Raw genomic sequence first — 12,761 nt, 5'->3', positions numbered from 1 at the left:
CACCTTGCTTGGCTAGTTTTGTATTTTTTATAGAGACCGTGCTTCACCATCTTGGCCAGGCTTGTCTCAAACTCCTGACCTCAAGTGATCCGCCCGCCTTGGCCTCCCAAACTGCTGGGATTACAGGCATGAGGCACTGTGCCCAGCCATCTTTTCTCTTTAATCACATATTCAAATGAATTTTTTTCTTTTCTCAATAACTCATTTCCCCTGATCACACTAAGCAAGTAAAACCTTAGAGACCACAGCAAATTGTGTTGCACTAAACAACTAAGACAATATTGCTTCAACAAAAATCATGCACAAGATGGTTTAAAAAGTCCCTATTATTAGTAGTAAAAACAAAAACTTCTTTTAGTGCCAGTGAAGTCATTTTAGCTACCTTTGAAATATATCTGGAACCTGTTGATATAGGTTGGATCTGTTTCCTCACCCAAATCTCTTGTTCAATTGCAAACCCCGCTGTTGGAGGTCAGGCCTGGTGGGAGGTGATTGGATCATGAGTAGCTGGGATTACTTCTTGAATGGTTTAGCACCACCCCTTTGATGCTGATCTCACGATAGAGTTCTCACAAGATCCAGTCATTTAGAAGTATATAGCACCTCCCCCCACCTTCCTCCTGCTCTGGCCATGTGAAATGCCTCGCTTCCCTTTTACCTTCCACGGTGAGTAAAAGCTCCCTGAGGCCTCCCCGGAAGCAGAGGCCACCATGCTTCCTGTACAGCCTGCTGAACTGTGAGCCAATTAAGCCTCTTTTCTTTATAAGTTACTCAGTCTCAAGTATTTCCTTATAGCAATGCAAAAATGGTCAAATACGCTTGACTAGTTTTCTCTATCCCCATTTTAACACCTTAATTCAAGCCACCATCATCACTCATCTGGATTATGCAATAGCCTCCCAGCTCATCTCTCTAGGGTCCTCCATGCACACACAGTTAGAGTGATCTTTCAACACACTAATCAGAGTATGTATGTCTCTCCTGCCTAAAATATCCCAAAGTCTTGCCACTGCAGTTAGAATAAGATCTGAGCTCATCTTCAGCCTTGTAAGATCCTATATGATTTGGCCACATGTATCACCTTTCCTCCAGCTACTTTGGACTTTTTGATGTTCTTCGAGCGCGACAAGTGGGTTCTTGGCTTCAGACTTTCACTTGCCTGTTTCCTCCATTTCTGAATGCCTGTATGACTGAATCTTTCCTGACATTCGGTCTTAGCTCAAAGTCACTGCCTCACAAAGGCTCTTCCTGACCACTCCCTCCCTCCCTCCTCCAAAATGACAACATCTCTCTGCATCTCTTGACATTCTATCACATTGTTCTATTTTATCCTCATTCATTGATCACTCTCTGAAATAAACCTGTTCATTTATTTGTGTACTTATGTATCGTGTTTCCTCCCACTAGAATGTAAGGGCTGGGGTAACAGGGACCTTGCTGTCTTGCTCACCACCGTATTTCCATTACTAAGAACAGTGCCTGGCCCCTAGGAAATGCTCAATACATACTTACTGAGTGCGTGCAAGCATGAATGCCAGCAACTGTTCTCACTGCTTCATGTAGATTACCCATAATTTTTACAGTGATATGCTAATGTAAGTATATTATCTTCATTTACAAATGAGAAGACCAACTAGAACCACATCCGTTTGTCTCCAAAGATGACTCTTATACATTTACACTCCCTCCCATTTTGTTAGGTAACATTAAATGCAATGAAACATTTATTGTTGGTAAATGCTTTTAACATTTTGTTTACATTGGCTATATTAATTTTTTTTTTTTTTTACACAGGGTCTTGCTATGTCATCCAGGCTGCAATGCAGTGACACAATCTTGGTTCACTGCAGCCTTGACCTCTCAGGCTTAAGTGATCTTCCCACCTCAGCCTCCCCTCCCCCCAGTCCCTCAAGTAGCTGGGACCACAGGTGTGTGCCACCAGGTCCGGCTAACTATTTTATTTTATTTTTTATTTATTATTATTATTATTATTATTATTATTATTATTATTGAGACGGAGTATTGCTCTGTCGCTCGGGCAGGAGTTCAGTGGCACAATCTCAGCTCACTGCAACCTCTGCCGCTGGGGGTCAAGCGAGTCTCCTGCCTCAGCCTCCTGAGTATGGGATTACAGGTGTGTGCCACTATGTCCGGCTGATTTTTGTATTTTTAGTAGAGACGGGGTTTCAGCATTTTGCCAGGCTGGTCTTGGACTCCTGACCTCGTGATCCACCTCTCTCGGCCTCCCAAAGTGCTGGGATTACAGGCATGAGCCACGGCACTCAGCCCTTATTTTATTTTTTGTAGAGACAGGAATCTCGCTATGTTCCACAGGTTCATTTTGAACTCTTGGGCTCATGCGATCCTCCCACCTCAGCCTCCCAAAGTGCTGGAATTACAGGCGTGGGCCACGACACCTGACCTAGGATTTGACTTCTGTCTCTTTTTCCTTAAAATAAGTGGGAAAGTAATTTCCAGCAGTCCGAAAAAATATATGTTATTTGGTTATATAAAATGAAGTTTTGAGAGATAAACAAATTAATGAAGCTAGAGGCAATATAGTCTAGGATGAGATGAGCTAGATTAATTAAAGTCTCGGCTTTATCCCAAGCCTCAGTTTCCTCTTCTGTAAAATTCAGATAGAAATATTTGCTGTGTGGGGTTGTTGTAAAGACCATAAAATACTTAGGATAGTGCATCTGCCTGGCAAATGCTCAGTAAAGTCATGTCTAATAACATTGATGATGATAGTGCCGCCAAGAATCAGAATTCTATTGCTAGAAAACTGTAAGAGACAAGTTCCATTCACTGAGTGAGAGGTTGGGCTGGATAAGTTCAAAAACTTTTTCAGCTTTCCACTAAGATTGTATTATTCTGATCAGTGCTTTTCAAACTCTGGAGTTTTTAACTTTCAGTCTACCGTGGATTGATACTTTTGTACAATATAATAAAAAGTGGATGACTGGAAAAATAAGAATTTTAAAACGCATACAAAATAAAAGCCCCAATTTTCAAATCTGGGTTCAACAGATGTAAAATTACTCCTTCGAATTGCTGTAAAAATTTCTAAGTGTATTCCAGTATACCGTATCTCCTGGGAAAAAAAAAAAAAAGCTCCTAAATATCTTTTAATTATAGCTTGTTGCATAACACATTGCCCCAAAACTCAGTGGCTTAAAACAGCAATTATTTATCTTGTATCACTTCTGTAGGTCAGAAATTGAGGAACAGCTTTGTTGACTGATTCCGGCTTGGGGGTTTTTCAAGAGGTTATATTCAAGATATAAGCTGGGACTGCAGTTGTCTGAGGCTTTGACTGGGCCAGAGGCTCTGCTTTCAAGGTGGCTCATTTACAAGATGGGCAAATGAATGCTGGCTGGTGGCAGGAGGCCTCAGTTCCTCTTCACCACATGGAGCTCCCAGTAGAGCGCTCTGAACAACTTCAAGGCATGACAGCTGTTTTGTTTTGTTTTGTTTTGTTTTCTCCAGAACAAGCGATCCAAGAGACAGCAAGGTGGAAGCAACAAAGTATTTTAGGATCTAACCTCAGAAGTCACATTCCATCATTTCTGCAATATCCTATTAGTTAGACAAGTTAGCCCTATTCTATGTGGATGGAGACAACACAGGAGGTGAAGCCAGGACGCAAGAATCACTGGGGTCACCTTGGGGAATGGCTACCACAAATGCTTCCTCCCAAACTCCATACTTACGTGTCTGTAAAGCAAAGTCTGAGGACCAAATTCCTAGAGATCATCTACTGTAAGCTCCTCAGTTTGCAAACGAGGAAACAGACCTACCTAAAGACACACCAGTAATTAGTGGCAAAATCAGGTTTCCTGATTTCAGTGTTCTTTCTGTCACATCACACAGGCTATTTTACCTACTATATATCTATTTTGCCTGGGATGTAATTACAGGGGGGCATTTGCCTTGAGCTGCTCATCAAGTAATTAGAATGAATGGGGTGGGGTGGGGAGCCTGACACAGACATGCTGCTGTGGGTTTGCTGAGGCTCACAACAAAGCCATCTTTAAAGTGGTCATCAAACAGGATAATTCAGTGAGCCCAGTTCAAAAGCATCACAATGTGACAATGGAAATTGACTTGATTTAGCTTCAAAGATTCTATTAACTCAGAGAAATGATGATTTTCCGGGAGAATTAATACATGGTCACTGGTAAAGAATGGAAGTGACTTCAGGGCTTTGAAACATCTTTTAACTCAATTCTTAGATGTACATACAAAACATTATAGCTTAGATTCCTGCCCCTATAATACACACATTTCAGGGCCAGATGATTACATCTTGATCCTAATTACAAAGGAAATGCAGAGTTTCTGGTAATCTCATTTTATAAGGTTGAGAAAAAACGTGCTTCCGAAATAAGCACTAAGTGAACCTTCTAAACACATTCTTCGCATTATGGGGGAGTGGGTGTGGAGAGGGGAATTACTTGCTTGAGGTACTTTCTTTATTTGTAAGGTCAAAAGTGCATTAAAGTTGTGACAAATGAACAGTAGTACATTACTGAATTCTAGACTATATTTTCTCCTCTCTTTATCTGCCTTGTTCTTCTCCTAATCAAACCATAAAGCCCAAAACAAGAAAAAGTCAAGATTTGTGAGGTTTTTTTTAAAAAAATATCTTTTTATTTGGAAATAGTTTCAAACTTACAGAAAAGTTGCAAGAATAAAAACAGTGTACCAGTACAGCCTTTACCTAGACTCACCTATTGTTAATATGTTAATCTCATTTGTTTTATCATTTCTCCTCTCTCTTTCTCTCCTCTCTATCTCTCCCTGTCTTGAAACACACACACACACACACACACACCTTTTTTCTCAACTATTTAAGTTACATATATAACAGCTCTTTGATGCAGGAGTTTTTCTCCACTCCTTCATCAGACTTGCGACAGGCGTGCCCTGTTCACTCGGTTCTCCATGCTCAGGCTCTTGTTGGGGGGGAGCGGGTGGGTGAACGAGGGCAGGATCTGGCCGGCTGCTTTGGGCACCCGCAGGAGCAACCTCCCTGCAGGCCCTGCAGCAGTGCCCAGGTGGGGGTGCCTGTGACCCCCGAAGCCCCAGAGGGCATGCTACAATGCTCTCTTAGCTCCAGCATCTGTGGACTATGGTGTGTTACCAGCTCAGTGGGCCTCTTGCCTCATTGCATGGGGAGGCTGCCTCCACCAGTGAGGGCAAAGGGCCAGTGTGACAGCCTTTTTTGGGTACCCTCACTCAGTGGGTCCGGAGCTCTTGTTCAGCATCTGAGAATGAGGTCGCACGGACACTTGCGTGGAGGTGGAGAATTGTATTTATTGATGGAGATGGCTCTCAGTGGAGAGGGGAGCTGGAGAGGGGCTGGGATGGGCAGATAATCTTCCCTGAAATCTGGCCTTCTCTAGCTGGCTCTTCTCTGAAGGTAAGCCATCTCCTCTGAAGTCCAGCTCTCCCTCTGAAGTCAAGTCGCCTCTCCCCAGTCAAGCTGCTTCTCTCCTCTACTGACTGAGTATGGGGTCTATACAGGCACAGGATGGCGGGCAGTGGGGTGGGCCATAGGGAGTTTTGGAAAAGGCAACATTGAATTGGTAAAAAGACATTAATCAGAAAGAACCAATGGGGAGAGAGTGGGCAAACGGGGATAGAAGTTCTCACTTTGGGCAGAGGGTTGCAGGGTTTTCGGCTGGAAGGTGGGGTTTTCCCAGGGACCCACCCCTGTCTGCCTAGAATTTCTCTGCTTCCTGCCTCTATCACTTGACTCTGAAATATTTCAGTGTGCATTTCCTAATAATAGGGACATTCTCTCACATAAACACAGTACAATTACCAATTTCAGTAACATTTTCATTAACACCTAATACTTTTTTTTTTTTTTGTAATTGTATCATTTCAACACCTAATACTTTTTAACTAATCCATTCATACTCTGACTTTATCACTTGACCCAATGAAGCCCTTCGTAGAATTTTTTCCCTCCAGCACTGGATTGAGTACAGGGCCAGGTGTTGGATTTAGTTGTCAGGTCTCCTTAGCCTTCTTTAACCTGAAACATTCCCACAGCTTTCTTTATTCATGACACGAACATTTTCCAAGAATACAGTCCACACTTCCCCCCCACCAACTTTTAAAACTAGAATGTTCATCATTTTGGGTTCGTCTAATAATTTGTCTCATAATGAGACACGTTATATATTCTCAGCAGAACTATTAAAAAGAGTGATCCTGTGTCCTTTTCAGGATATCATATCTGGAGGCCTGGGATGCTCATCTGCCCCACGTAGATCACCTGGTCAAGGTGCTATTCAATTTCTCTACTGTGTAATTAGCATTTTTCCTTCTTATAACTAGTGAGGAATATATGGGAAGGTACTTGAAGACCATCCAAATATCCATATCTTGCTCTTTGTTTCTCTGTTGAAATTTACCATTTATTGATAATGCTTGCTTGATTCTATCTTAACTGTCACAGTTGCAAAACGATTTTTCCAGCTCTCATGCTGTCTTCCCATTTACCAGTTGGCATTCAAGATTCTGCTGTAAACATGAGTCCTTCCTTCTCCCTCATTTATTTATCACTGGTATAAACTCATGAATTCTGCCCCCTGCCATGCTTAAAACTCATTACTATCCTTAATTCATTACTGTCCTTAATTGTTTTGATAATCAAATTGTCTTAGATTTGGCTATTGAGAGCCTCTTTAAGCTGGCTCCTTTGTCTTTATGACATGTTTACATCATTTTTTTCATTTCATTTATTTATTTAGTTTTTACTATTTCCTTACTTTCTGGCATAACAGGATGCTGCAGGCTTAACTTCTATCTTCCTTGCCCCTTCCCTGCAAATTCCTGGGTTTTACTCCCTACTTTGATTTTGATTTACCATTTAGTCTTAAAATTATAGAAAACCGGCCGGGCGTGGTGGCTCAAGCCTGTAATCCCAGCACTTTGGGAGGCCGAGACGGGCGGATCACGAGGTCAGGAGATCGAGACCATCCTGGCTAACACGGTGAAACCCTGTCTCTACTAAAAATACAAAAAACTAGCCGGGCGAGGTGGCGGGCGCCTGTAGTCCCAGCTACTCAGGAGGCTGAGGCAGGAGAATGGCGTAAACCTGGGAGGTGGAGCTTGCAGTGAGCTGAGATCCAGCCACTGCACTCCAACCTGGGCGACAGAGCAAGACTCCGTCTCAAAAAAAAAAAAAAAAAAAAAAATTATAGAAAACCTCATCTTCCATATTTATTTACTTACTGGCCCTCTGTCTTAGCTACTCATGCCATAAATATTTGTTCCTTCTTTTCCACATGCGTGACACTGGCCTAAATGCTGTTGGCGATGATAAAGAACTTACAGGCTAGTTTCAGAAAAGGCCTTCTTCTCAAATCAGGTTTTAAAGTAGAGAATAGGTGGGGAGTGGTGGCTCATGCCTGTAATCCCAGCACTTTGGGAGGCCGAGGTGGGCAGATCACCTGAGGTCAGGAGTTCGAGACCAGCCTGGTGAAACCCTATCTTTACAAAAAAATACAAAAATTAGCCAAGTGTGGTGGTGCATGCCTGTTATCCCAGCTAGTCGGGAGGCTGAGGCAGAAGAAATCTCTTGAATCCAGGAGGTGGAGGTTGCAGTGAGCCAAGATCATGCCACTGTACCCCAGGCTGGGCCACAGAGTGAGACTCCACCAAAAAAAGAAAAGAAAGGAAAAGAAAAGAAAAGAAAGAACTAGAAAACAAAGTTTTAAATAAAACAAAGAAAATATAACAATCAGGCTAGCCATGGTGGCTCAGACCTGTAATCCCAACACTTTGGGAGGCTAGGCAGGAGGATCGCTTGAGCCCAGGGGTTCGAAACTAGCCTGGGTGACATAGCAAGACCCTGTCTCAAAAAAAAAAAAAGAGGAAGAAAGAAAGAGAGAAAGAGAGAGAGGGAAGGGAAGGGGGAAAGGAAGAGAAGGAAAAAAAGAGAAGGGAAGGAAGGAAAGAAAAAGAAAGGAAGGGAAGGAAGGAAGGAAGGGAAAAGAAAGGAAGGGAAGGAAGGAAGGAAGGAAGGAAGGAAGGAAGGAAGGAAGGAAGGAAAGAAGGAAGGAAGGAAGGAAGGAAGGAGGGAAGTATCTTGGGCACTATGTGCCAGGCAGGTGCTACAGTCTGGAAAGGGTAAACCAGAGACTGTCCCTGAGTTTGTGGAACTCAGGGTTCAGGGTTTAGCAGCAACAAAGGAAGAGGAGTTTCCTGATGACTGTGTAGATTCCTGGGTCCCATCCAAGAGATCTTGATTCTGCAGATTTGCAGTTTGGTCCAGGAGCCAGCATCTTCATAGTTTCTCCTATTAATTAGAAGATTTCTAGTACTGAAGTTTGAGAATGATTGGATGAGTAGCTGTAAATTGGAGATTGAGGGGGCTACCTGGAAGAGGAGGGGCTTGAGCTGAGGGTCCAAGGTCAAGTCACAGGTCAGCAATGTCCACAGGACCCAGATCTTGTAGAAACTGGAAATTAAGGGCACCCCACCAGAAAGTGACAGCATCAAAATTTAAGCCCTTCACCGGCTGGCCTCCAGCCAATGCCTGTACACAAACTGGGCTCACTGAAATACTCATGCTGCAAGTCAAGGTCCCCAAGTCTTTGCTCTTCCAAGTCCAAGGCCATTTCAAATGTCACTTCCTCTTTACTCCAGACAGACAGGCTTGGGCCAATTTAATTGTTCCCTTATCTGCGTTTCCAGAGCACTTTTTACATTGCTTTATTGAGGTGCTAATCCTGTATCGTTGTGCTTTGTTTACATTTCTGCCTAAACTCAAATATCCCCAAATAATCTGGGATGGAAGGTGTTCATGCTCCCTCTTTTGCAGATGGGAAACCTGCTGTTCAGTGAGGTGAGACTTCGAGAGAGCAGCAGGGCGCAGGGTGAAGCACCTTGGTTAAAGCGACTTCTGTCACTTCTCAGCCGCAGGACCTTAGAAAGTTTCTTAACCATCTGTGCTTCATTTTCCTTGGCAGCACAATGCAGGTGATAAGCAGTAGAAACTGCCACCGAGGCAGGTTATGTGGCCTCAAGGAGTTAATATATGTAAAACTAGAAGAGGGCCTGGCAAATGGCAAGTGCTGTGTAAATGGTTATTAAGCAATTAAAGTCATGTCACTGGAATTCAAATCCAAGTCTTCAGATGATAAAGCTCCTAGATGCTTGTTCTATTTTAACTCTGTAGGACTCCAAGTTTTCCCGAAAAGTAGTAGTTGTCTTAGAAGCAGCAATAAAAGGAAGCTGGTTTGCAGTAAAAGACATTCAAGAGGTAAGAGGAAGAAAAATGTTCCAGCCAATGCTTTAATGAAGGCACGGACCAGGGAAGAGAGCAGATTGTCAGTTCTCCTGACCCTGGGTCTAGAGCACACACGGTAACACATTCATGCAAGGACCACCAGGGTAGACCTTGGGAGCTGGTCCCTCTGAGTCTCTTTACACGTCTTTCCTCTTAAGTCAGTTGTGGGTTAGATATTTGGGCCCCCGAGGTGATATGCTACAAAGACTGCCTGCGCATCCACAGTTCTGCAAGACGGTGCCATTGACAAATGGAAAAGGTCAATTATTGCTTTGTTGAGCATGACAAAAATATTGGCTGATTTCCTGAATCTTAATGTGTGTTGTGCTACAATGGGGATTAAGAATAAAGTTTACATTTCCAACGCAATGATCATTTGTATTTTTACTTAATGCTACTTATAAGATGATTGCACAGATAGAATCTATTACCATTATTATTATTACTGTAAATATAGTTTAAAATGGTGAATTAAATTGTGATCGATTTTGAAGATGATGTGCAGAACAAATGAGTGACGAATGTAGGCGAAAGTTTTCAGTTTAGGGACCAAGGGTAGACAGTGTCTACATGTGGAAGAGTTTCCGTGATTAACCTTTGCATCAAATATTAATAACTTAGAATGCTTGATTTTCCTAACTGGGAGCTGTTTTCGAATAGCCATTCTCAAACTTGAGCATGTGTCAGAATCATCTTTAAGGCTTATTAAAATACAGGTGGGGCACGGTGGCTCGTGCCTGTAACCCAACACTTTGGGAGGCCAAGGCAGGTAGATCACTTGAGTCCAGGAGTTCAAGACCAGCCTGAGCAACATGGGGAAACCCAATCTCTACCAAAAATCCAAAAATTAGCAGGGCGTGGTGGTGTGGGCCCGTAGTCTCAGCTACTACAGAGGCTGAGGTGGGAGGATTGCTTGAGCCCAAGAAGTCAAGGCCGCAGTGAGCCAGGATCATGACACTGCACTCTAGCCTGGGGGTCACAGAGAGATCTTATCTCAAAACAAACACCCCACAAATTGCTGAACCCCATCCCCAGATTATCTGATTTAGGGTGTCTGGGGTGGAGCCCATGAACCTGTTTCTTTATTATAGTATGTTCCCAGGTGATGTGGATTCTGCTGGTCCCCAGAGAGTCTGAGAACTATTGACTCAGAACAAACATCCCGTCTCTGATAGCGCCTTTCCACCAGGTGAGCTGGAATACAACGTAACTGGATTTGTTTTAAATAGGCCACCTTACGCAGTCAGATTTCCCAACCACTTTTAGCATTTTACAGACCAAGAGAGCCGTGACTTCGTTATTTCTCACTAGAAGAAAAAAAAATCATGTCTCTCTGTCCTGAGATTTAAAAAAATTTTTTTTAAAAAAAGATCACAAACCTTAGGAAGATTTTAAAGGAATCTTATAGTTAACTGTAGCCTTAGCTGCATGTTTCTTGTGTCTTAATAACTAAACGCATTTAGACTTCTTGCATTTCCCAGTACTCTAAGGAAATCATTGAAAAGCTTCTTCTTCATCTAAGTTTGTCCTTCATTGGGACCCTCTTGGGTTAGCGCGCTTCGAGGTGATGACCAGCAGGTGGCGCTCTGCATCAGTTCATGGGGGCGGCCTGACTCGGGTGAAGGCAAACACACAAACCAAGGTGCCTGCTTTAAATCCTCAAAGTAAAGGTCCTCTTAACCACTTGTCATAAAACACCCTGAGACGCCCGTCTTGGAAAATCGAAGTGTCAAGCTCAGCATCTTTGCCACATTTCAAACTAGGTAATTACCTTCTCTCCCAAAGGGAATCTGCTTTATGTATTTGTGTCCTTTCTAGGTTACAAGTTTCCCAAAGGCAATGATCTTGCCTTCCACTCACTCCATACAATGCTGAAGTGAAATGCATATTTTACAATAACAATTTAATTATTCTACATTCCTCTGAGCTACATGATGACCTGTTACATAATTGCCAGTAATATAGAAATGTGCCTGCCTCATACAAAACCTTGCAATCCATGGAAGTTTTTATTTGACCTAAGAGTAAATTGCTTATTTACTTCTCCTTTACAATACAAAACGCAGAGCATTTCCCCACCATCCCAAATTATAAGTCGTAATCAAATAAACAACACTGCATTTCAGTCTGTCATTTTTATTAAGCCTGCAGAGCTGGGTTTTTTTTTCTACACACGACAAATACTTTGATATAATCTAGGATAATAAAATAGTTGAACAACTTTTTTTTTAAGATTTATATTTGTATAGAAACAATCTGTGGAGCTCCTCACCTCGAAATGAAGGTGTCTAAAAACAGTGGTTCATCAGCATTGCTTTAAATAATTGTTTGGTTAAAAGTTGTGGTTTCCATTCTCAACCAAAATGTGTCTCCATGCAGTTTTCCTTGGGTCCAAAGCTTAAGGCCCTGGGAAGGAGGCCAAGAAAAAAAGAATGGCCACTCCTTTCTGTCCTTCCCTTGTGTGGAGGACAGTCGTTGAAACAGGGGTGTTACAAAACCCAGGAAGAAAAGAAATCAATTGCACATCTCTAGTTTGCAAGCATCAAAGTCACAACAAGTCTTTACACAACAACTCCCTATCTGTGGATATGAAATTCCATCATGACCACACAGTGCCTGCTTGCCCCTAAATGTTCCTGTCTTCTGCTAATCATGTCAGTTACCACAGATGGCTGTGGCCGCAAGCTCTCCCTTAAGGGCTGGTCCTCTGTCACCTTGAAGTGCCAGCCCTTGAATTATGCCACTTGGATGCTATGCCTTGGTACCCAATAAAGGTCTACCATCCCCTAAGAAAACCCTTACCCCACCCTCAAACCCCCAAAGTGCCTAAGAGTGAAGACGAAGATGCCATGGAGACGGTGTCTTCAGTGAACACCTCTCTAAAGATGCCCGGGGACTCGGGCCTATATCATCCCATTGATCTTAGTCCACTCGTAGATGTCCTGTTCGCACACTATGTCGGAGTTGATGAGGAGGTATCTGTCACCTACACAGAAATGCTTCTGACAGGCGGCACATTTGAAACATTCCAGGTGATACACTTTGTCTTTCACCCGCATCGTCATCTCATAGGCACGAATCCGTTTGTCACAGGATGCGCAGAGACCGTCTTGCCCAAAAAGCCTGGGGCAAAAGAAAGAAAAGCTAAGAAGACAGTGAAAGGGACAATCCTGGAAGACAGGGCTCAGGGATGAGCCCTAGAAAGGAGGCCGAACTTTCAGGATGTCAGGAAGCCAGGAAAGGACAGCTCCAGAAGGAGGGCCGGCTAGTGCGGTCTTTCCGAGCAGGCAGAGGGAACTCAGATGAAACTGGCATTTGGATCTGGCGTAACTCCTCCCTTTTCTGAGCCCTCTCGCCGTCTGCAGCAACTGCTCACCATTCCCCTGGGCTGCCCCCTGGCTGCTCCTCTGTGGGCGAGACTCTCAGCTGATGTGATCTATGATAAGGAGTT

The 12,761-nt window shown here is 43.2% G+C and overlaps 1 protein-coding gene across 7 annotated transcripts in view; it reads right to left on the bottom strand.

Moving 5' to 3' along the window:
• The window catches only part of LMO2 (LIM domain only 2), a 65,192-nt gene that overhangs the window by 41,749 nt on the left and 10,682 nt on the right, over positions 1-12,761 (bottom strand). For 3 of the 7 annotated variants that reach the window (XM_065528328.1, XM_005578236.4, XM_045371666.3), the window contains one exon: positions 11,431-12,433. The exons of 3 other annotated variants lie outside the window; for them this stretch is intronic. In XM_065528328.1, the coding sequence (XP_065384400.1) occupies positions 12,214-12,433 (220 nt within the window). In that variant the 3' untranslated portion in view covers positions 11,431-12,213. Of the gene's footprint in view, positions 1-11,430; positions 12,747-12,761 lie in introns of those variants that run through there. One more of the 7 variants, XM_074013975.1, reaches the window with a different exon arrangement.

The sequence above is a fragment of the Macaca fascicularis genome, chromosome 14 (assembly GCF_037993035.2).
Source record: "Macaca fascicularis isolate 582-1 chromosome 14, T2T-MFA8v1.1".
NCBI classification, from domain to species: domain Eukaryota; kingdom Metazoa; phylum Chordata; class Mammalia; order Primates; family Cercopithecidae; genus Macaca; species Macaca fascicularis.
This window is presented reverse-complemented; position numbering and strand designations above follow the sequence as displayed.